We start from the raw sequence: 26910 nt of genomic DNA on the forward strand, positions 1-26910 counted from the left end.
AGACGAATGGAAAAACTAGTAGAAGCCAACCTCGGGGAAGATCAGTTTGGATTCCGTAGAAACACTGGAACACGTGAGACAATACTGACCTTACGACTTATCTTAGAAGAAAGATTAAGGAAAGGCAAACCTACGTTTCTAGCATTTGTAGACTTGGAGAAAGCTTTTGACAATGTTGACTGGAATACTCTCTTTCAAATTCTAAAGGTGGCAGGGGTAAAATACAGGGAGCGAAAGGCTATTTACAATTTGTACAGAAACCAGATGGCAGTTATAAGAGTCGAGGGACATGAAAGGGAAGCAGTGGTTGGGAAGGGAGTAAGACAGGGTTGTAGCCTCTCCCCGATGTTGTTCAATCTGTATATTGAGCAAGCAGTAAAGGAAACAAAAGAAAAATTCGGAGTAGGTATTAAAATTCATGGAGAAGAAATAAAAACTTTGAGGTTCGCCGATGACATTGTAATTCTGTCAGAGACAGCAAAGGACTTGGAAGAGCAGTTGAATGGAATGGACAGTGTCTTGAAAGGAGGATATAAGATGAACATCAACAAAAGCAAAACAAGGATAATGGAATGTAGTCAAATTAGGTCGGGTGATGCTGAGGGAATTAGATTAGGAAATGAGGCACTTAAAGTGGTAAAGGAGTTTTGCTATTTGGGGAGCAAAATAACTGATGATGGTCAAAGTAGAGAGGATATAAAATGTAGGCTGGCAATGGCAAGGAAAGCGTTTCTGAAGAAGAGAAATCTGTTAACATCCAGTATTGATTTAAGTGTCAGGAAGTCATTTCTGAAAGTATTCGTATGGAGTGTAGCCATGTATGGAAGTGAAACATGGACAATAAATAGTTTGGACAAGAAGAGAATAGAAGCTTTCAAAATGTGGTGCTACAGAAGAATGCTGAAGATTAGATGGGTAGATCACATAACTAATGAGGAAGTATTGAATAGGATTGGGGAGAAGAGAAGTTTGTGGCACAACTTGACCAGAAGAAGGGATCGGTTGGTAGGACATGTTCTGAGGCATCAAGGGATCACCAATTTAGTATTGGAGGGCAGCGTGGAGGGTAAAAATCGTAGAGGGAGACCAAGAGATGAATACACTAAGCAGATTCAGAAGGATGTAGGTTGCAGTTGGTACTAGGAGATGAAAAAGCTTGCACAGGATAGAGTAGCATGGAGAGCTGCATCAAACCAGTCTCAGGACTGAAGACCACAACAACAACAACATTTCAGTAATTAATTTTTATTTTTTAATATCAAAAAATGATTTACATTTTACTCAGATGAGGCATTTCATCATACACTGATGAATTACACATCATTAAAATATAACAGGCTGTCACTTTTACAACACTGACACAAAGGAAAGTATTAAGTATATAAAAGAGATGAACCTCTTGATCCAAGCACAGTCTCTTCATACAGAAGTACTGTTGACATCAACTATAAGCCTTGAGTTACTTAAATAAATAAAATATTTTTAATGTCACTAACAGAGTAAGTTTGTGCAATGAGAACGTTCAAGTTAAACACATTTTGAAAATGAATGTGCACTATGGAAATGAATTTATGTTGATGGAAAGAAGTCCATATGCCAATTGTGTAAGTTCACATCACTGCCTTGTCACTCCATATTAGTGTTGTGATCATAAAGATCCTGCATTTCATCTTAGAGTTTTGGAGTAACATCTCTAGAGGCCATTTCGTGGGTTTTTACTTGGCTACATGTACCACTTCTCAATGTTTCACTTGGGCAATGTCTGTATGAGTTATCTGCTGTACATTCTCAGTCCTTGAGGGAGAACACCAAGCAGTTAAAAGACAGGGCAATTTCTTTGACGTGATAGTGTGAGCCTTTCAGTATCAATACCAAGTTCAACGAGTTTGTTGTACACTTGGGCTCGGACTTCCACTGGAAGTTCTTTCTTCCTTCCCAGCACCCAAACCAAATCTGAAAAATATAGAAGTACTTTAATAATATGACTGGAAAACAGCATTAAAGACTAACTCTTGCTAACTGTGTGTAGACTGGAGCCAAAAGCCATATCAATGTAAAAACAATTGTCAGATCTTAATTGACTATATATAATTCAGTTATTACTAAGTTCACAGAACATTAGTTATTTCAAACTGAGACACTGATGTCAGGAACATAAGTAGTGATCTAGATTGTACACTGAGGAGAGCAAAAGAGGGCACAGGGATCTCCTATACTTTAAAGTACACCACCCTCAACACTGATTTAATTATTTCTGGTGGTTTCAGAATGTGAGGAATGCAGAAGAGGACACAGGGATCTCTTCTACTTTACAGTACACCAGCCTCAAAATTGATCTGACTATTTCTGGTGGTTTCAGAATATGTTTTTCTCAATCAGACAACCACTAATGGTACTTTCACTTCAAGAACATATTCTACACCAAAAAGCTCTTCTTACAATCACAGGGCTTATAGACAAATAATCCCAATGTCTATTCAGTTCTTATCTAGATGTACAAGTAATATTACAAGCTCTCAACAGGCGTAAATATACTGCTTAGCAGGGCAACAAACAATTCTCTTCTAGTTCACCCTCCATATCCTGCAACTCTGTCTACATGATCTTGCATATAGGTTTGTTCTGGTCCTCATTGATTACTGGAGCTTTCTGTGATTTCTTCCTATCCCTCTCTCCTTGCACCTTTCCTCTCTTCTCACTCTTTAAAACAGTACAAACAATAAATAACAATTCCATGATAGTTAACTATAAACAAATTATACAGAATTAGTTTCTAACAATTGCTTCTCTTTGTTAACATAGATCTTGAACCATTCACATCCCTAATTACTCTCCATCATGATGACATTCACAGAATATAAAAAGTACATGACTGAACAAATGAATCCTTAGTAGTTATCGTCAACTTGTCCGCCCCCAGTAGTTGAGTGGTCAGAGCGACAGACTGTGAATCCTAAGGGCCTGGGTTCGATTCCCGGCTGGGTTGGAGATTTTTCTCCACTCAGGGACTGGGTGTTGTGTTGTCCTAATCAACATCGATGTGCAAGTCGCTGAAGTGGTGTCAAATTGAAAGACTTGCACACGGCGAACGGTCTACCCAACAGGAGGGCTAGTCACATGACATTTAAATTTATCATCAACTTTCTGTTGTGGCCCTGAAGCTGTGTCTGTGATCATGCTGATCTGAACATGAAAGCTTGATACTACACAGATGTATTCTTTTCTGCACCTGCATGAACTCAGCATTTCATAAAGATCAATGATGTCTTATCCTTGGAACATTTACTTTTTGACCACCCTGGACTTTTCACAATTCGTCCATTCATAAGTGACTGTTTACAGGATGATATGACAATAACTATTGTTTGAGGGATAGCAACAAACAGAATAAACAGATCTTTAGGCCAGAAAAAGATAAAAAAGTTTGTGAGACAAGAAATAAGCATGAATCAGAAGAACACTAGAATTTTAAACAATTTGAAAAGGTGTAATTTTAACATTCTTTTGACTGCTTGTTTGTAGTCCAAGCTGCCAGAGCTGCTGATCATGTGTGTGTAAGGTGTACTTACTTCTGTGAATGAATGGTGTGTATTCGTCTTTCTTTTTCTGATGAAGGCTGCGTCGGAAAACTTATGTGTAAGTGTGTTAATTGTGCCTGTCTGCAAGTTAATGTGTCATCTTTACATTAAGTAGCAATATATCTTTTCCTACATTGTTGTTTTTGGATTTAGTAACTTTTGCTTTCTGTGCCTTCAGTTTGTAGTGTCACAATAATTTGTTTTGAAAAATTATGTAATTGTAATTCCTATAGTTTTTACACACTCTCGTCACACCTCCCTTGAGTACTAAGATAAGAAACTTCAATTCTTACAGTTGGACAAATGTTGAAAATTTAGTGTTTTTTTTTTTTTTTTTTTTTTTTTTTTTTTTTTTTTTTTTTTTTTTTTAATAAAAGTGATGAGATCTTTAAGTAACACTTCGCAGTGCTTTTGCAAACAAGCATATAGATGTATGGACACCAGAATATAATGTATTGTAATTGAATAAAAGCTAATTTAAAGAGCTGCTTTCAGCTTCTAAACTGACACAAGCAATCAACTGTTGTGAATCATTAAAAGAACTTTTACTATATTGTGAGATATGACCTGAGGCGTAGCGAGATGATATGACTCCAGCTGTTATAATCCTATGCAAATATTCCTTTTCCAGTATACCTAGAAGTAATGCATGTACCATGTGTATACAAAATTGCCAAATTCTCGTTCATGTAGTATTTCATTAAATTTAATTATTCACAGTATAGTTTATCAACTTCTCATGACAACAGTATATTTAATCCATATGGATACACTTTATTTAAAGAATGTAAATACTTTCGGAGTAAAGACTACTGCTCACCAAAAAAAAAAAAAAAAACAGAACCATCAATTCATTGACAGACACATGCTAAAAAACTATTGTTTTTAAGAGTGACCTAGTTTATTTGAAACTGTGGTTCAGCATGAGGGGGGCAGAAAGGGCCATGGCAGCAGGCACTATAGATGTGCGGGGTGGCAGTGAGCGGCCAAGCTGGATAATCCTGCCTCCAGCATCAGCTTATAGTTCTTGCATCAGGTAACTGCATCATCACTGGGACTACACAGGTACAATATGTAAGATTTCAGAGAAATTGGACAAATGGAAGTGATTCAAATACATTGCCGAGGAAAAAACTGCAACACTCTCAATGACTTTGTTCAGTGGCACCAGTTGTACTTGGATGCATGGATACTGAGAATTGTAGTGTTAGTAATTCATTTTCATAGTCATTAGTGATCAAATGGCACTCAGGAAACTAGTTTTGACTCTGTAAGTTATGCTAAGTTTAGAGGTGAACAATATTTTCAACCGCTAACAAAATTTATTAACAAAAAGTTAAATACAATTTACATCTCTCTTTACACAGTGAACACATTCAGAGTATGGCACTAGCTATTGTACATACATATACACATTTCATTGAGAGCCTTCAACACTATTGATGTCATCAATATAAACTTACCACATTTCAACAGACCTCCTTACCTTTATATCACAGTCAAATTACATTCAACATCTCTCAAAATATTACAGATTTATCTTTAATCAAAGACTGGGCAAAATGTCTGCTACTTTGTTTTCTGGAATACTTTACAAATGTTGATAATTCTGTTCCTATAACATTCACTCACAAAATGGTAGTGTACTTCAGCCTACTTTGAATTTTTTAAAGTTATGATAGCTAGGAATAATGACTGCCACTGAGTTTTCTTCATATACTTTAACAACCTCATCACAATTTGCATAAAAATATTTAGTATTAATTAATCTCAGTGACAGTGTTTGACAATGCTTCATACTCAGGGAAAGTAGAAGATTTTGTAACACTTCCTTGTTTCTTAGAAATCCAAAATACACTCAAAGAGAAAAAGAAAGAAGAAGAAGGAAGAAATGAGGAGTTATGCAAACTGGTTACAAATTTATGTTCATTCAGGTATCAATGGAAAATGCAAAGTTGTAGACTTTGGTGATCAATGGATGAATGTGTGACATTGCAAGCAGTTTCATTGTGCAGCTGGTAAGGATAGTAAACTGGGGACATGTCAACTGAGCAATTGTCAAAGAGGCACTCAGAGCCCTGAGTTTATCATTATCATTAGTCCAATGTGTAATTCATGTTTCAGTAATCACAAGGACATTAATTGGTGGCTCACAGAAAGGGAGACTGAGATCACAGTGTCCCTTGCACCAACTACAATTGACCGCTGTACACTAAATAGCCCATTTCATGTGGTGTTTGGCACATTTGGCCTGGAATCTCATTGACTGGAGCAGATTTATCTTCAGTGTTGAGTCCTGCTTTGAGCTGAGCCCCAGTGAGAAGTGAAGATGTGTCTGGAGACACCCCTGACAGAGATGGGATACCAACCTGACTGTCACCCACCTAAGGATCCAACAACCAGGAGTGATGTCTCAGGCGCCATTTCATTTCACAGCAGGACCTCTCTGGTTGTACCTACAGCAGCCTTACAGCACATCAGAATGTCAATGATATTCTATGCCCTGTTTTGTTGTCCTTCATGGCAAGCCATCCTGAACTTACATTTCAACAACATAATGTACACCCGCATAAGTTTCTACTGTTTGTCTACATGCTTGCCAAACACTACTGTCTCTCCACAGTCGAAAACATGCCCTACAACCAGCTCAGGGCTTTAATTATCTAACACACCAATTGGCAGAATCTGGCATGATAGTCCTCAGGATGATTTTTAATTGCTCTATCAATCAATGTGAAGCCAAATAGCTGCTTTTATAGTGGCCAGGGATGGACCACACATTATTGATTTGTTCAATATGTGAAGCTCTTTCTCTTGAATAAATCATCCTGTTTTCCTGAAACTCTAATCATTTGTATGTCTGTATCTAACTACTTACACTGATGTAGACTTACAATCTAGACAACCACATGCCTAATTTGTATCTACAAAACAACATAAGAGATCAATATTTTCAGCCCTTCCATAAGTTAACTTCAAAGATTTTGTTTAATACAAATATTTCAGCATTCACTTTCAGTAATCATCATTTTGAAATTATTCAAATAGTTTACACTGTAGCTTATATCTGGTCATGTTCTTGAGCCAATGTGTGGGAGAGCACCTATCAAGTTTCTGCATTTAATATCATGACTTGCACCTTGTGCTGGTTGTAGTTTCAAATTATCTACCATTGGTACACTGTAAACCTTTGAGTGTTCAATCTGATATTTCATAGCTAGAGATTCATCATAGCTTTCCTAACTAAGAATCATTACTTTCTCTGCATAAATATAGTCATATTTATCCCAAGAGCTCATTTGAAATCACTTGAAGAAGAGAGTGATTTCTTGCATTTTCCTCTTACTTTTACCACAAATTAGAAAACCATCAACAAACACAATTATATAGTTTCAAATAACTTAGGGGAATGCAGCAAGATAAAATTGTCAACAACCATCAACATGTCAACAGGTGACTATCGATAGTGAAAATTACTAAACAACAGATGAGGTAGCATTAACTTTGCCCCTCTGTTTTTTGATGGAAACAATCTTAATGTTACCTCACCTTAATGTTAATTTTTCAGTAATTTTGACTATCAGGAACTGCTGACATTGGCCACCTTTGGTTATGGTGACACTGCTGTTGACAGAGAGTGTGTGTGTGTGTGTGTGTGTGTGTGTGTGTGTGTGTGTGTGTGTGTTATCTTTTCCGAATTGCTTTGTAAACTGAGGTTTTAAATTCCCTTGCACAGTTCTTACTTGTGGGTGGTCACCTTTCAAAATATTGACAGTTGTCAATGATGTTACTCAGTTTCATTCCCGTAAGTTGCTGGAATGTCATGTAGACTGGGAGAAACTCAGGCCTCACAGTTGTATAGATCACACAATTTGCAGTTCAGTATGTAAAGGCAATAATCAAGTTTACTTCTTAAAACTCATCACTCAATCATACTATGCTCAAGGACTTTCTTTCAAGCCATATAATGCCCTAAATAACTAATAAACTCTGCCCCTTTCATCCTTGTACCCTACAGGTTCATTTTACTTTCAATACAAACTTTACACTTCACAAACTGATGCTAACTTTGTTCGAAATCCATCTGTTAACTGATGTTTACACAATGTATCCAGATCATTCAGATATATGTGTCCAAGGGTACAATATCATTTCTCCTTTGCCAACATACTATCCTTAATACTCACACTATTTACATTAATCTCTTCCTCATAAATTCTACTTGCCATTTTGCACAGCCCATCTTTTTTCAAAGCAGTCACAAGTTACTTCTTGTCTTTATCAAAAAATTTTGAGATATTGTGTACAGACACAATTTTATGTTTTTCTGTTACTTTAAGATAGCTAATTAGATTTCTGGCCATGTCATTCATGTAAAATACATGTGGGGACATAGAGGCACTGACTCCCCCCACCCTTCCCAATAATATCGCTCGCTGCCCTACTGCAGAAAGAACAACTATGTCTTTGCCAGACCAGTTCTCTGCAGCACGTGTTCTATGCTACACAAATTGCATATAAGCTGCAAGAATAAAAGCATTCCTAGTAATTGATGGGAGTGCGAATGATTATTTATCATCAGAATTACCATGCCCACTCCCCACTGCCTACACCGGTGATCCCATTATTTTCTTTTCAACTGTGTCATGAAATACTGAGCTATACTCGCATTGGCATGCTGCCAATCGCTATGGGATACAAACTTCACGCAATGAAGAATACACCCCACAATGGTGCTTCATCACCCGGAATCTTCACAGATGATTTATTTGTGCATCTATTTGGTGTTCTGTCAATTCCCAGATGATATAACCTATGCAACTGTGATTCTCGAACAGTTGACAATGTTTCCATAGTTTCAACAACTGCCCAGCCAGGGCATCATTAGCACTCGCTGAACAGGCGAACACATTAAATTGCAAAGTATGATGTTATCAGTGAAGGTGGCAAGACAAAGCCTGCCATTCCCTTAATTAACTGTGTTACATCAACAGTGACCACACATGGTGAACAATGACTGCCTGCCACCATCCACACCTACCGACTGACCAGTGTTACTAATATACTGATCAGTGACAGTGTTTATGAACTACACCACACTCGTTTTCATTCTAATGACTCAGTTCGTATCGACATTCCATGTGCAATGTACTAAATTATGGACTTCCTCCAGAGCATCACAGTTGTTGACAAACAATTGCCACCATATATGACTGCCTTCCACTGCAGAGAACCAATATTTACGGGTTACTGTGCCCTTCATGTGCCAGACCATGTTTTTCCATGGCCTACATCTGAACTTTATGTTCTGTGTGATACTGTACATCACCTGGGTGATGTCACAGTTGTTACAGCCATGCCGTGACCTGCATCATGTCATCACAACAATGTCACACCGACAAATCTGCACCAAGCTCTGGTCCACACCTGCCATTTGCCATCACTCAACAAACAGCCACACCGTGTCTACCTGCAACTGTGCAGGCTTTTCACACCTCATGACCACAACATATCAATACAGCAAGCCTGACCGCAACTATGACTCACACACTATGGTAACACAAGGAGTGCCTACAACAGCCGCCACTTTGGGTGACCTACACCGATGTACCATCTGCCTTGATTGCCACCAGCTAGGACTCAACCACCATGCACATTCCTCGGTACCCTATTATGATGCCATCCTCCATTATGCCAATGCACCAGCTGTGACACTCATGCTGTGTCCTGTGATAATCGGTTATGACACTCGCATTCCCGACACACCTTCCATGACAACCACACCACGATGCCAGCTGATGCTTCTATCAGTGCCACCAGATGGTGTTCACAAACCTCCACCATATACTTCACTTGATTACAACAACCTCATACTGGTACTGGCCCCTTGCCACCAGGCATATTACCAGCAGCCACACACAAAGTTCTATCTGCCACCGCTACAAGTTGATTCTCCGCAAGTATGATCTGCACTCTGCGAGTGCACGATTTTGTCAGCTGGGATCACATATGATCGGGACAAGTTTTCAGTGCTTTTGAACCACCTCCACACCAACAATGATCTTATCAGTGACCTCCTATTGCACGCACCAACCACTGACTGATACAAGACCGTGAAGAAGCTCACACTATAGTGCCTGTTGCTTTCACTGGAACAACATCTCCACCTAGCCATCACCAAGCTGTCGCTGGGCCACAAGATCCAGTCAGTACTCTGGCACAGGTTATGACTCCGAATTGACACAAACCTCTTACCAGATCATACTCTCTGGCCACTATGGCTTCTCAAGCTGCCTGAAAATCTACACGCGGCCATACTAATGCATGAGGACAAACTGTTGGTAACCCAGTTATGCCTTGCCAACCAGATGCTTGCCATCACGCATCACGCCTTGATGAACACCCACATTGGCTCCGGCACCAACGTCAACACCGGTTGCATCTACAGCCAGCTCGAGCCAACCTGCACACCAGCTACACCCATGGTGACCACCATGCAGTACTCACTGTGCAGTGCCCAGTCAACCAAGAGTTGCCAAGCTGGTCCAATCACAGCTGAACCCTTGGATGCTGTGCCCGCAGCAGCCTCACAAGACGCTGCTGCAGTGAGGTACCAACAATAAAATACAATGACGGACCCAGGAGCCAAATTTGTAGCAGAATGTTAACAACCACCTGCTGCATTTATGCCTGGCTGTTGACCCATGTGTAACTGTCACAACAACTCACCCAGCAATGACACTGTGCCTGCTTGTCCACACTGCTCCAGCTGGTTCCAAGCATGCTTCGGTACCGATGCCCCACTGTCATTCACCTGCAGCTACCCAAACTAGTACAGCAGCCTGACACAGGCACATCAGGTCACTGCCCTGCTTCAGCCGCCTTGCTGCAAAACATGACAATACTCGTCATGTCTTTGGTATACATTCTAATGTCACACGGCTCTTCGTCTATGACAACTATCTTAGAGAGCACTTCCTAGTTGACATGGGCACTGACATTAGCATGCTGCCATCTCAGCTGGCACCTGGAAAATGTACTCCATCTGCTATACAATTACACACTGTGAACGACTCAGTGATTCTTGTGATAGGCATGGCCTCTACCACAGTTCAACTGGACAACCACACCCCTGGCCCTTGGATGTTTTTCGTGTGTGTGTGAAATCCTAAGGGACCAAACTTCTGAGGTCATCAGACCCTAGACTTACACACTACTTAATCTAACTTAAATTAACTTATGCTAAGAACAACACACACACACCCATGCCTGAGGGAGAACTCAAACCTTAGGCGGGAGAGGCCATGCAATCCGTGACATGGTGCCTCAAACAACATGGCAGAATTAACACTACCCTCAGTCCACCAGTCCAATGCCAGCCCCTCTGCCTAGCCATCACAAACTAAAGATGGCCAGGGCTGCAACTGTGAAATGTTATGTGAGGAAACCATCAGGCCATCAGACAGTGCATGAGCCTCACTGATAACTATGAGAATGAAAAAAGATAAAATGTGGCACCCATGCAGGAACTATAGACATTTGAATGCCCACACCATCACAGATAGTTACCCGTGCCCAGTATTCAGGATTTCTCCCAGAAACTGGCTGTGGCAACCATCTTTAGCGTGACTGACTACAAAAGAGCTTATTTGCAGATCCCAACAGCCATGGAGGACATCTCAAAGACGGCAATAATTACACCGTTTGGCCTTTTTGAATTCCTCTTTATGCCCTTAAGACTAAAGAATGCAGCCCAGACTTGGCAACAATTCATTAATGGCTTGTCTTTTTACCATGCCCTTTTGTTATTGTTACTTGGACGATATAATCATCTTTTCACAAACATCTCAAGATCATGAGAAACACCTTCAGGTGGTATTCAACAAACTTGCAGTGCATGGTGTTATGGTCAATGAGGACAAATGCCAACTCCGACAAAAATGTGTAACATTCATAGGCCACTTTGTCAGTGCTGTGGGCATCCACCCCACCCCAGAAAAGGTAGACCAAATCCTTAACTTACCACCTCCAATGGAATATCAAGAGTTGCATCGTTTTATTGGGGCAATTAATTTTTACCAACAACACATCCCCCATGCTGCAGAAACGCTTCTTCTGCTACTTCACTCCACAGAATGAACATGCTGGGCAAATGTAAGCTCACTTGAACTCCTCATATGCAAGCAGCTTTCGAGAACATCAAAGTCGAGCTCACTCAGAGCACCACCCATCACCAGACGCCCATGTGGTTATAATGGCTGATGTAAGTGACTGGGTGATTGGCGTGGTACTACAGCCCGAACTCCTCAGTCCACCTTTCCACAAGTCCATTGGATTGAGGATGGTAGTCCTTCATGTGAGATGGGTGGCACACAATGAGGTGGCAGAGCTCAGTGAACAGGACTGACTCAAACTGCTGGCCCCAGTCAGGTGTCAGGGACTCGAGTCAGCTGAAGCATGCAATCGACAGTGTGATGGAAGCTCAGGTGACAGTGTTTGCCAAGCTATGAGTCAGAGGTGTGGCCTTCACCCACTGAGTTGTCCTGTTGTGGCAGACAAGATGTACTTGTATCCATTTGAATCTGGGAGTGGCCCCACCAGGTCTCTCTGGATATGTTGGAAATGGCCATGCTGGATGGGGAATTTCCCACAGTTATGAGTTTCAGTGTCGAGCTTGCTCCAGGTTGAGACAAGTTGTGGAGGAGGTCAAAATTAAAAGGAAGGTCAGAGTTTGCTGTAATATTGATGGTTTATTCATAGCAAAATCGATTTTCCATCATATAGTGATCATCTTCAGTGCTGTGGTGTACAAAATAAACTCATAGGCACTGGTATTAAGTTATTATCAGTAACCAAACCTGAGAAATGATCACAATAACTCATAGTTATAGTTCAAGGGAAAGGAAGGGGGCTAAACAAAAAGGGCTGGTGAGGTTTAGGAAAAGGGATAGAGTGCAGGAAAGTCATTTAGAGCCCCAGGTCAGGGGAGACTTACTGGATGGGATGAGAGGCAAAGACCGAATGTTGGGGAGTCTCCAACAATTGCCCATTACTTCTCATCCTGTCTGGTAAGAGTCCCCTGACTCGAGGTTAAGGGTGACTTTTCCAAACTCTACCCCTTTTCGTAAACCTCACCAGACCTTTTCTTTCATCCCTCTACCTTCCCATTCAACCCTTCTGCCAGAAGAAGGAGGCAGCAGCTAAAAAAGCTAGCTCCCTGTACTACCTGTTATTTGTGTGTTCTCCTGCCACTGCTTGCTGAGTTGATATTTTATCTATTCAGTTACTTATACTTTCAAAAATTGATTATCTTTGTTGATATTTTATGTTAATAAAATGTAGTAGTACCGTATTTTCCCATTTTGTAATTTATGTAATACCTGCATCCATAAATAGGTATCACGTACACAGCAGCAGTCATTCAGTGCCTGGTAGTCAAAATGTATACACCAAAACACAGTGAATAACTAGTCATCAGTTTCAGTTTTTACACAAACATCATTATTGTAAATCCATCTTTGCCAAAACAGGTCAGTAATGCTTTAAGCTGCATTCCCCAATTTGAAAAATGTAACATACCCAGAGACTTAATGAAACCAGTTTTTGATAAGTAATTTGACAGCAGCATGTTACATCTCTGAGCAACAGTGTCGGAAAGAGAAACTTAATGCATCAGTACAATGAAATTTACTTGTTTCTGGACAGACTAATCAGTATTGTTAGGTACTTAGCATGTAAACTCCCACTGAAATAGGAAAGAATGTGTACAGAAGCATAGTAAATACATTTTTCTAGTTGAATTTTGCACACAGTTTTCTACCAGTATTTCAAAATTTTAAAATCTATGTAGTTGACCTTAAACTAAATGGAAAGAATTCTTGGAATTGTTTTTACAATTCAATGTGCATTTACATATAGCTCCTCAAATATAGCTTTAGTTCTAGTGTTAGCAAGGAATTTTTAAGACAGTGGTTTAAAATTACCTGCATGCATAACAGCGAGATCGGAGCAAGACCACAGAATTGCATAGTTGTCATAATCTGTATGTAGAATTGTGTACAAGCCAACACCAGGCATCATCCTTGCAACTGCTGAAGGAAGCCTTGTGTTCACTCTGTAGTTAAGAGTTGCAGAACCTTCATAGAGTGGGTTGGCTGAGCCAAGGCTTGTACTCATGCTGCCTGTTCTGTAAGAAAGAATTTGATATAAGTTTACATTTGTCCACTTTTGTAACACAGTAATTTTTTTTTCATGTTACAATATACTTTTCACATATTTGGTGAGCATGTTTTTGGAAAACTGGTAGCAATAATATGTATGATGAAGGTGCAGACATAGGTGGAAAATATGACAAAAAAATGTTCAACAAAACATGAACTTGAGAAAAAAATAAATAAAATAACATTACAAAAAATTCAGTCCATTGAGCAAGCCACGTAATTTCTATTTCACTTATACACTCACTGACGCTACACTGAAACAGTTCAGTAAATCCTCAAACTCTTATTATCAAAGAAACAATAATTCATGCACTGTACTTGAAAAAAAAATTAATTGCATAGGGCTTCACATTACTAAACAGGAGACAAAAATTGAATACCATCATACACTGTTATTCCTGCATAATTCAGTCACCATTTTATAAGCCAAATATGGCTTCCTCATATGTTAAATCAATATCTGGAAGCAAAATAGTACCCTGCTCGGATCTTCAAGTTGGAAACTTGAAAGCAGGCACAATATCAAACAGTAGAGTAACAAATACTTAATTTTGGTATAAGCCTTACTTTTAAGATAGAAGAAATCACTAGATATTATTTATCATATATTAACACCTTGGCTGTAACAATGATAAGGGACAGTCAGTGAGAAATAGAGTTATTGCAAGCAGAACATGGTGAATGATGCACATTATTCATATTAGTTTATAGTTCCACGATAAACCACGAAACAGCAGCTCTATCTCCAACTTCAGATTCTCACAGATGGCAACATTGTCAGGATGTGTGTATGGTAGAGTGCTATGTACCAAAATACAAGGCTATCAATAGTAGTAGCAATGCATGCAGTGTTCATGCCAGGAAAATGCTTTTAAAGCATGATTTGTAGGAATCTGAGGCTGATGTAGATAATTATGACTCAGATAAACATCCTGAATATATTCATCAATACAAATGTGCTTCAAAAACCATTACTATTCATGTAAATGTGAATATTTGTTTAAGCAAGTAAACAGTATTAAACTGTATCCCTTGCTATTGTTTGCATGTATTTACATAAAAAAAAAAAAAAAAAAAAAAAAAGAACTAGTTAACTGTAAGTAATTGCTGCTAGAATTAAGGTGGTAAAGCAGTGTAGTCCTGTGCAGTGAGCACATCAGTGTGAAGTTTGTTATAAAATTATGCTGTGTACTTTTTGTTAATTTGAATATCTGAATTGTGAGACATATTATGGTGTTTAGAAATTTTGTGCTTACACAGATTTGGGGAAAGATAATTGTGGCTGATTCTCCTTTTAGGTGATAAGGGGGGCTTTGTGAAGAAACAAGAGAAGATATAAGCTGTAAACATTTTGGTTGATATGCTGTATGCAACTGGCAGTACATCTGATCTAAACTGTAAAGAAAAAGATAACTTCTGGTTTTTCCACTATGAGACAACTATCTAATATAGCATATTACAACACTCTTGCTAGCTGTGGGAGCGATGGTTCTGCTGGCTCAGCAGAATCGTCAGTCATGAAACTTGTAGGAATGCTGTAATATGAAGCTGACATTTGGAAACTGTTGAGCTCTGTGCAGTGAAGGTATATAGTAAACAGATACTAGAGCTGTTCCCATAACAGTTTGTTAAGCGTAGCCTCAGTTTGATTCATTTAATCAAGGTGACCTGACAGTACACAGTTTGTAACAGATACCAGATAAAATTTGTTAACATATATTATGGATAGACTATGGTATCATAATACATGGCAACAGAGTGAATAAGTTAGCTTCACTGAATAGTTCATGATATGCACTTAAACATAATCAGTGGGATTACTTTTCTAGGTATTCTTTTACAATGTAAAAACAATGATACAGCAAATAGGACTCCAAAGCTTTACTAAACTGTATGTTGTCTTCAACACACACAATACATGTGAGAAATGTGTTGAACAGCTGGAGGCCCATGTGAAATGCTCCTTTTACAAAGTTGAGTGTTTGCACATAACTTATACAGATCTGTGTTTATTCTGGTATTGTATTGTGTACTTCAATATTTGTTTTAGTCTGGATTCCGTCAGTACTATGTGCTTCTTTAAAAATTTTACAGTCAGGAACATGTACAGACAAGGCAGTGTTAGGATCTCTAACTCCCTGAAGATGGGTTTTCAGTAATCTCTAGGCATGCTTTCACATATGATACTCATGGCTTTGTTCTGGATTTTGAAAGTGGATTTTTCCCAGAATATCACAAAATATTTTACATAAGCCTGTATGTATGTGTAGTGCACACTGTTTTCTGGCTAATACATTATTTCAGCACACAGCAGCTAGTACTTATTCTGGCATTTACCTTTTTAGTATGCTTATTCCATTTCAGGTTATATTGTACCCACAGACCTGCATTGGTAACTATTGGTTTATTATTTACTGTTCAGTTGGTTGAGAGGGGTTTGCATCTTGTGTGATGTGAAAGTTCATGGAAACTGTCAAACTGTATTTTTAGTATTGTTGGTTAATCTGTTGACTGTTGCCCAGCTGCTGAGTTGTTCAGAAGCCATGTTCACAGCTTTCTGAATTGTGTTTATGTTCTCCTCTTTGAAGAGTACAGTTACATTGAACATTGTGGTTATATGAGCATCTACATACAGGCTCAAATTGTTGATATGTAGGAGGAATAGTAGAGGTCCCAATACTGAGCCCTGGGGAACGCCTTATGCAATAGTTTAACAGTTTTACTACTAGACTGGATTTCAGTTATTCAACTGAGTTGTTTGATAGTGTACTTCATGCTGACTCTCTGTATGTAGTTGCTTAGGGGTGATGCAGTCCATTCATTTGCAAGTCCTCTGACACCATACTGTTCAATTTTTCGAGCAATATTTTGTGACCCAATGTATCAAAAAATCTTTGAAAGATCTAGAAATATGTCTAGCATGAGTTGCTTTGTATCTAACACATCTAGAATCATATTCATAAAGTTATACACTGCCTTTTCCATAGATTTATTGTTTCTAAACTTATGTTGGTACATTCTCAGTAAACCTTTTGTATTTATGATGCCCATCAGTTTTTTCAAATAATTTTTTCAAATGCTTTAGAGAAACATGATAAAATTGTGATAGGCCTATAGTTGTTCATGTCTTTATTATCATCTTTTTTGAAAACAGGAATTACTTTAGATTGTTTGATAAAGTTTATTAGCTTTATGCAGCCATCACAGTGTCATGATGTTGAGTAAGGGCTGCAATTATTTCCACTGACAACTGGATTGAAGGATTTTCATTATGTATTGTGAAATGGGACTTACAATTATTTCACTATGATAGCTGATGCTGTCTTCTGTAAGAAGGACATCAAGGCATTTTAGAAATTAATTTTGCTGTCTTGGTATGCCAGTAATAATAATATCACACAGCAAGAGTAATTCCCAATTGAACTTCGCAGAACATTGACTCATTAAGTAATGATTCAGCCTTGTCATTGGTTTGCAATACCAGTAGGACCTACTCTACTTGGCAAACACATCCATTTCTATTAGTACTGTAAGCACTTACCACACTAATATCATTGCATCGTCCTCTGAATGATTTCCATTTATTATGAATGGTTAACAGTGTGTAATACACTTTGACTTGAGTTCATGAATGTGTTTTTACTCATTAACAGGAACATTTTAAATGCATTTACTGATCCACTAGATGGCTTCATCCAAATTAGCAGTACAGTCCTATTCATTTTAAAATGGCACTATGCAATGGGGTTACAGCAAGTAGGTGAAATACCAGAATGAAAGCTAATGAGATCAGAATCAGAATCTTTTGAACAAGATTTTCAGCAATGTGTATGCTACTATATCAATTAGGTTTGTGAAACTTGATATCCACACCAATTTTAAGGTGGTGTAAAGGCAACAAAAATATTATTGGGACAACTAAAGAATAAATGTAATGCACTAGCTTTTCATTGTTATGCTACCTTGCAGGACTTCACAAACAATTTCTCGTAAATTTTATAAGTCTCACTACTCTTAACTTCATCTTAATTAAGCTATGATGGAAGGTTAAACTTTAACATCTCAATGATAACAGTAGCCTCAGGTATGGAATAATGTAATTCATCCATGGAAAAAGTAGTTACAAAACCTTGTTCAACGAACTCTGGAGTATTACTTGTCAGTCTGTGAATCCACCATGTAGGTTTACACAACAAATCAAGACCATTATCAGCAAGGGGAGGGATGTCTACCCCAAATATTAGGAAAAAATGATCTTTGAAAACTGGACTGGCATCATGCACCATCTGACACACACACACACACACACACACACACACACACACACACACACACATCAATTCAGTATCAGTTTGATGACAGCACCAACATAACAGATGCCATCTAGGATTCAGTGTTATTTTGCTTATAAATGTGAATGCTAGATTGCTTTGAGTTCTAAAAGCTTCAGGTAGCTTTGTACCCTTAAATCATGATTTTTCTTTTTCTTGTTACCAGCTACTACAGCAGCTAAAACTATGAAACAAAATATAGAAAGTATTTTCATGTTTAAAGTGGCAGCATTAGGATGTTTGATCTTTATTAACAGGAGTTTTCAAGAGTTTTGAGTTTTGTTATGTCAGAAGTTCTGCTTTGTTTCTGCCATTCCACCCCCTTTCACAAAAATCTCAGAGACATAATTCATTCCATAAACTGAACCGTCAATACTTACAATCTGTTTACAGTCTTAATAGCCACTTTCACATTTCCAGAAGGCTTTGGTGAGAAGTAGATTGAAGTACAGCTGCTGATGATCTCATACAAGTAGAACGAGCGCTCAACTTCGTACCACTTCCCTTCAAACTGTAAAACAAGAAAAACAAATGTCAACATTTATCAATAAAAAAATCATGAATGTAATTCTAATTTAGCAGTGAAGGGACACTTTCAGACAGACAAATTAGCACGCATTTTTGGCTAACACCCAGGTGTTTGAATGTCTCCAGAACATTCACATAATCTTTAGCTTGGAGACTCACAAGAGAATGTGCCAGAGGAGCAGACGGATCTTCTCATAGTTACATTAGAAAGGTATATGCACAGAAACTAACATGCGATTCCTGCATACTTGGCAAGCATAAGTGTAGATTTGACATGTATTGAGATAAGTGTTTAACTTCAAATTTCAAATCTGCAAAAACTGATGGACAGCTGTAAAAAAAAGAACCACTTCTTTTAAGAGTTTCAGACATCTCACATACATGACATTAGAGATGATATTTACTTTATTTAGGAAGTGTAAATGTAGAAATCAGGTCTGCAGGGTTGACCATTCACCCAAAATAAATTGTATAAAAGCTGAACATTTTACTACCATGCCATTTTACTTAATTAAAAATAATAACAATAATGTTAATAATAATTATTATTATAGAATAATTTCTTCAGCATCAAATACTTCATTGCATACATACAAAAACCGAAACGGGTACAAATATTAAGATTTAACGAAAAGTATTTTCTTCTGACTATGGCATTGATTAACATATAATGACATGACAAACAAATTGTTTGCTTAGCACTGCATATGAATATGATATTCTTATAACGTTTATAAAGGGTTCTGCGAAAGAAATTTTTGAAGCTGAAACTTAAGCTTCTCTGTGAAAAGAGTCATAAGTATACCGGGCATCGCATTGGCTAACTTTAATCCTGCATATTATGGATCCTTTACATAGAGGAATTTTCTTTGTCTGCTGGTGTAATTTTTTCCTTATTTCTGGTATTCTACTGATGCAAATCAGAGTATATATTGGGATGCAGTCTTTTAACGAGCAATAAGACTTTTACAATATATGCATTTACTATGCTCAACATGAAGTGTTTGGAAAAAAGCCAATGTATGATTCCTTATATTCAGAACCACAGATGATTCTTATGGCCATTTTTTTTTTTTTTGAGGAATCAGTACCTTATTTGGATTTTCTTTGGTAGTGCTCACCAAATTTCTATTCTGTAGTTTAAGTATGCAGCTTTTAGGATAACAGTATCTTTTCAAAACTTGCTAATCATACTGACTGCAAATGTATTCTTAGATTGCTTACATCTCAGACAGTCAGCATATGTGTCCCATGTCAGATTGCTTCACATGGCTAAACCAACGAACTTTATACTAAACTCTTATTTTTTTCATGTCATTTCCTAAGTAGATGTAATTTCATTATTTTATCTACTGTTGTTGAACATCATGGGACTTCTCTTAATGGTTCTTACATTTACATGGCTTTCATTAAAGTACTGAAGACAGACATGTCTGTGCTGCCTCCTGCAGTTATTACACATGATATTATTGATTGTGAGTTGTGCTATAGTTGTACAATGTAAGATTACTCCTACACAGTGATTAAGTATGAAATTAAATCAAATTTTCAAATAACACCAACTTTTATTAGAGAACAACAGTCAAAATTAAAAGTAAACAAAAATTCTAATTTCAGGTACGAATATTTACGAACACACAATCTGTGCAGTTAACAAAATATTAATAAATGTTCAGTAAGTCACTTAAGTCATCAGTGAAGCTAATCATATATTTGAATCTACTAGGGGAGACTGGGGACAAAAGTAACAGGGTATGAAAGTAACATACCTCCCCTACCTTCGCATGCAGCTCCGAAAATCACGTGATTCAAACAACTGCCTACCAATTGTTGGCCAGTATTGGAGAGTCTCTGTTGAGTGTGGTGCAGTAAAATGTTTTTTCAGTGTCTCACCAAGTTCTCTCTATTTTCTTAGTTTTGTGATAATGGTGGTATTACGCTGTCAACGTAAGTCTACTGTAATAATTTAACTACGTGAAACTTTCAGTTTAGGTATATTAGTGTTAGGAGTAGCAGTGTCTTGCTGAACAAACTCGTTCTTACTGAACAGACTCGTTATTTACTTAGTTATTTCGTTACAGGGAATTATACCACGAACACGGGTTAGGACGACTACATGAGGACTAACTCCTACTACTGTATATCAAACTGCGGCAGATGATGTTGCAAATTATAATATAAGTATTAGAGCAGCAGAGAAGAAACACAATGTATGCCATGTGACATTGCATCGGTACATTAAAAGAAAGAGAAACGTATGAGTGATAGCAGCACACCAATGCCTCGTGTTGGATGTAGAAGTGTAAAATGAGTGTTCTCTGATGAACAAGAAAAAATTATAACTGAATATGTGATTAGAGTGTTGGAGATATTTTACAGACTTTGCCTTAAGGATATCCATAAATTAGCTCGCGAATTGGCAGCGACAAACAATATATCAATTCCATCAACTTGGGTGGACAATCAAACTGCTGGTCCAGACTGGTTTTCAGCATTCATGAAGAGGTATCCCCAGTTGTCTAATCGGTTGCCTCAACCCACAAGTCTTGCTCGAGTAACGAGATTTAGTCCAACAAATGTGAATGCCTTTTTCAACAACCTGGCTAGCGTTATGGAGAGATAAAAGTTAGAGCCCATGGACATCTGGAATATGGACGAGACAGGAGTAACCACTGTTCAGAAACCAAACAGGATTGTTGCTAAATGGGGAATAAAGCATGTAGGAGCTACCACGTCGGCTGAAAGAGGCAATCTTGTCACTGTTGCTATTGCCATCAACGCTCAGGGACACAGTACACCACCTCTCTTTGTATTCCCTCGCTTGAGACAGTCCTATTGGTTGCACTGGAGCAGGAAATGAGAGTGGCTGGATGCAAGAGGAAGAATTTTTGTTATTCTTGCACCATTTCGTAAAATTTGCTAAACCAACTCCTAAGCACAAGTGATTACTGCATCTCGACAGTCACGAATATCATATATCCATAAGAAGCCAGAATTTTTGCAAAAGCACGGGGATTGTTAGGCTGTCATTCCCACCACACTGTACACACAGGATGCAGCCTCTAGACCATGCAGTTTATGGTCCATTTAAAAAGATGGTGATTGCTTTTGCTGAAAACTGGATCAAGAATCATCCGAGAAACAGCATGTCAATTTATGACATCCCTTCAATTGTAAGGGAAGCATGTCCACTTGCTGTAACTCCCAAAAACATTGCAGCAGGATTTCACTGCATAGGCATAGTACCATTTAATAGGAATGCGTTCAGTGAAATCGATTTTACACCATCTTTTGTCACTATCGCCCAGCACAAGCTTCCAATTATGGAAAGCAAACTATGTCCTTAGCAGAATCATTAGCGATTTCTAGTGACCCACCTGGAACTGGGATGACATCTAATCCGGATCCAGAAGCAATATGCTGGAAAACACTTTCAAATGTCATAGCCTGTGATGCAGGACCTAGTGGTTTACAATCATCTTCTTCAGTTCGCGCAGCATTTTCACTCGAAGGTGTTCGTCCATTACCAGAAGCAGGTCCAAGGCAACAAACAAGAAAAGGAAGAAAAAGGAGAAAGTCTGCAATTTTGACCGACACTCCAGAGGAACTGGCTATAGAAGAAGAGCTAAACGTCCGTCCCCAGGCGAAAAGTGGCAAAGAAGCTAAACTTAAAAAGCAGCTGGCCAAGAGCGCGAAAGCAGAAAAAACCTGAAGAATCATCATCGGAAGACAATGATAGCTACTGACTAGTATGTGTCGAGTCTTTCCTCTACAGTCGTCCCAAAGAGAAGTGGATTAAAGTGTTGGGAATGTAAGTGTTGGTCTCATATTGCTTGTACCAAAGGGGGGGGGTGGTATTTACATGTGCCACAATTGTGAATCTGAATGGGACTAAGATATGCATTACTTTTCTCTTTTACTGACTCACTGAACATTTACTTATAAAGCCTGAATTCGTTCAGTGCTATTAATTCTATTTCAATTAATATAATAATTTTAAACGAATGAGAATCGAAATTTATTGATGTTTAATTAATGTTTTATATTGGTGATGTACTTTAAGTTACTGTATAAGTCCTTTAGGTAGTAAAATGTGGTTTAACTCATTATGTTACTTTCGTAGCCTACCTGTGTTACTATCGTCCCCAATAATGGGGACAAAAGTAACAGGTACACTGATGCCTTAAAATTAGTTTTACAAATACCAAATATATATAATTTTGTGGAAACTAAACTCATTTGTGTTAGGATAGCTTCAGAGAACACGCACATTAGTTCCTTTTGTTTCAAAAGTTTATAGGGAGGTAAAAAAAAAAAAAAAATATGGAAACTGCTACTTTTGTCCTCAGTACCCCCTACAGCTGCTTTTAAGGGGCTTTGACAGCTTTCTTACTATTTCTTTTTTGGCAACGTTGGACTCTTCTGGTTTCGTAAATAAATTGTCTGATGCAGGTCAAAGTATCCCAAGCATCTGCCTGCTTATACCACTTTAGAAAAATTTTGGGGGTAACTGTGTCGCCCCCTCAAGTTTGTAACCTGAAGAAGAACAACTAAAATGTTCATTATGATTCTGCTTTATGCTAAATTTCTTGTAACACTGATAATGCTTATAGCGAACCTGTAGATATTTTGTCAATTCAAGATGGCACTACGTTACTATGAAGTCTAGTACTACAAAATCGAAGAAAATGCGACACGAAAGCCGCAACACGTAGAAAGAAGAAACGTAATGTTGAAGAGAAATGCCGTCGTTCTTTAGTGCTTCCAGTCACTTTAAGTGAAATTACTCTCACAATTTCTTTGGAAAAAAACCATGAATCAGTTACCCCATCGGCCCAGATACCTCAACTGACCTTACCTCTTTTCCCTCATTCCTATTCAATCTAACTTTTCTTTGTCATTCCCCGAAGTAATGAAGACGTATTTCGTATAACTATCAATATGAGTAGATTGGTAGTTATAATTTCGCGTTAGTATATGCCTACTTTACAGAAGTAGCCTGCAGTAGCATCTTTTACCAATTAATATATAATTTGACTCGTTTCACATCACTGAAAACATTCTTTCACTGAGAAATTTATGTAACATGATGTGCGAATGGATTAATGTATGAAGCTCGAATAAAGAAAGAAGGAAGGAATATTAGTGTTTAACTCCACGTCGAAGACAAGGTCATCAGAGACGGAGAACAAGCTCGGATTAAGGAAGGATGGTGAAGGAAATCGGTCATGCCATTTCAGAGGAACAATCCTAGTATTTGCCTCAAGCGATTTAGGGCAATCACGAAAAACCGAATTCAAGATGGTCGGTCGCGGATTTGAACCATTGCTCCCCCGGTTTCGATTAAGGGATCTTGTTCAACTGTTCCGAAATTCAAGAGTACCACACATATGAAACTAAATTGTTGCATGTGGCTTGAAGCAAACAGGTTTCTATCGTCCCAATAAAGTTCAAAGTGGAAAATTCCAAAGAGAAAAGAATAAATTTCACGCATGCAACAAGATGACTGCGAGGGTCAACGTGTGTTTTTGCCGCTGGGAGCCAATTGGTCGCAATTGTGGCCCCCCCCGACGAATCAAGGAAGTAACTCTCCCAGTCGGGGTCCCCCTCCTGCGACACGTCACCGCCACAAATCAAGTTGCGACATTAGGGCCGCTGCGAGCGAACCGTAAAATATGTGTGCCAGTTTTTAGAGTCTCCGAAATGTAATATTGTTACATGTAACGACGAATCACTGCATGACAAAGTGTGATACTTTTCTTTACACTCCTCTCTACTCTCTTTACTGTAGTGGACTAACGCTCCGAATGTTTGTGACAAGCGTATAGAGTACTGAAGCATGAGAAGCAAAACAAAAAAGGAGGCGCACATCGCCCTTCATCGAAAGAAAAACAAATTCGAAATATTTCCGTTCTTCATGCCAAGTGATACGGTCGTTTTTCTTTTAACGTGCATTGCTTGTTACGTTACTGCTAAGTTTACTAAAGAATTACAGCTGTCTTCTAAAATTACGTTGCCTCGATCAGTCGTTGGTGTCACAGCGATATCAGGGCCTTGATAAGTTAATCCAGGGGAGGAAGGGATAAATCGTCCCGTGATTCGCCTTAGGTGAGGTAGAGATATCACTGAAAAAAATAAACCAGGTTGATCGGTGCAGAAAATATCGATCTGTGATGAGCAGAAAAGTACCCACTACGTCGGTTTCGATGTTAAATATCAGGTGATCTACGGCCGTCCTTAATCGACGTGATAAACTTTTCATGTCACACTAGATTTTGGTTCGCGCCCGTTGTCTAGTATGGGAACCTCTCATTGCTGTCCTGTACAAGATACTCACGGAGGCTTTTCTTCGACCTTTAATGAAGCACGAAATGTGAGACTACAATATGTAAATGACTGTGAAGGTGCAGCAGGTCTACTAAAGAGACAGCTTACACCAGGCTTGTCCGCGCTATTCTGAAATATTGGTTCAAATGGCTCTGAGCACTATGGGACTTAACATCTGAGGTCATCAGTCCCCTAGAACTTAGAACTAATTAAACCTAACTAACCTAAGTACATCACACACACCCATGCCCGAAGCAGGATTTTAACCTGCGACCGTAGCGGTCGCGCGGTTCCAGACTGAAGCGCCTAGAACCGCTCGGCCACTCCGGCCGGCTCTGGAACATTGCTGTGCGGTGTGGCATCCGCATCAGGTGGGACTGACGGATGACGTCGAAAAAGCACAAAGAAGGGCAGCTCGTTTTGTATTATCGCGAAATAGGGGAAACAGTGCCACAGGCATTATACGTGAATTGGAGTGGCAATCATTAAAACAAAGGCATTTTTCATTGCGACGGGATCTTCTCATAAAATTTCAATCATCAGTTTTCTCCTTCGATTCCGAAAAAAGTCTGTTGGCACCCACCTACGTGGAGAGAAATGATTGTCACGATAAAATAAGAGAAATCAGGGCTCGCAACAAAAAAAAAAAAAAATAAGTGCTCGTTTTTCCCGCACGCCGTTCGAGATTGGAACGGTAGAGAGGTGGCTTGAAGGTGGTTCATTGAACCCTCTGCCAGGCACTTTATTGTGAATAGCAGAGTAATCACGTAGATGTAGATGTGATGGGTACTTGTGTGGTGTAATATGTTTGCGTTATGAAGGATGAGTATGACATTAAATAGACAGAAAGAATGAAACACATTACTGACACATGACTTACTCCCGTGGAACAGAAGATGGGCATCGAATTTCAGGTCCACATCCAACGCACGGATCACCATCGATAGTGTCACATGCCATCATCCCATGAGCCACTGTGGGAAGTTTTGGAATCTAATCACGGATCTACCACACAGTATAGTAATTGAGAAATTGTACATAAGACTCATACTCCCCTTTCCAATTACATTTTGACGATAAAAATTTCTCCATCATCGTGATTCTAACCAGCCAGCTCTGCCTCGAGTGACACGAGACTTGTGTCAGTAATTTACATCGACTGCTTGGGTGCACAGTATGAATTTAGCGTACGTGAATCACGTTAGACCATATACAGTCTATTTGCTTCTATCCGTGTAATCAATTTTCGAGATCGGCTTCGTTGCTCGCTTTTGTTACATCTTTAATGCACATGTTGTACCTCTGTCTTTGTCTGCAGACTGATGTACATCCCGTGCAGCGGCCGGGCCGGCCGTTGTGACCGAGCGGTTCTAGTCGCTTCAGTCCGCAACCACGCGGCTGCTACAGTCGCAGGTTCGAATCCTGCCTCGGGCATGGATGTGTGTGATGTCCTTCGGTTAGTTAGGTTTAAGTAGATCTAAGTCTAGGGGACTGATGACCTCAGATGTTAAGTCCCATAGTGCTTAGAGCCAATTTTGAGCAGTGGCCGGACAGATGCGCACTGAGTGGCCAAAAATGGAAAGGCCCTTTATATGATATTAATAGCGAGTCGCTCTTCAATGAGCACTTAAAAATGCAATAACCCGTTGAAGGTAATGGTCTATACACACATAGTCGGTAGAGGTTCAGAAAATATTCTTGTGAAACACAACTAGCTCTTTATACGCACGAAGTAATGAATGCTGCCGGCAGGAGATGTCAAACTGTTTCCATATTTCTATATTTCCAGATGGATTTTGACACCGTTTCTCACAGGCGACTTATAATCAAACTGCGCGACTTTGGAGTATCGATTCAGTTGTGCTACTGGCTTCATGATCGCCTGTCAGAAAGGTAGTAAGTAGTAACTGACGGAAAATCGAGTCA

At 38.9% G+C, this 26910-nt stretch overlaps 1 protein-coding gene across 1 annotated transcript in view; it reads right to left on the minus strand.

The window, feature by feature from the left end:
* Nucleotides 1–1229: 1229 nt before the first annotated feature.
* LOC124798069 (apolipoprotein D-like) overlaps nucleotides 1230–26910 on the minus strand; it is a 226983-nt gene continuing 201302 nt past the window's right edge. Inside the window, exons 2-4 of the mRNA XM_047261308.1 lie at nucleotides 18510–18640; nucleotides 13562–13764; nucleotides 1230–1953 (exon numbers count right to left, since the gene is read on the minus strand). Of these exons, the coding sequence (XP_047117264.1) occupies nucleotides 1817–1953; nucleotides 13562–13764; nucleotides 18510–18640 (471 nt within the window). The 3' untranslated portion in view covers nucleotides 1230–1816. The remainder of the gene's footprint in view (nucleotides 1954–13561; nucleotides 13765–18509; nucleotides 18641–26910) is intronic.

This window comes from Schistocerca piceifrons, chromosome 1 (assembly GCF_021461385.2).
Source record: "Schistocerca piceifrons isolate TAMUIC-IGC-003096 chromosome 1, iqSchPice1.1, whole genome shotgun sequence".
Classification (NCBI taxonomy): domain Eukaryota; kingdom Metazoa; phylum Arthropoda; class Insecta; order Orthoptera; family Acrididae; genus Schistocerca; species Schistocerca piceifrons.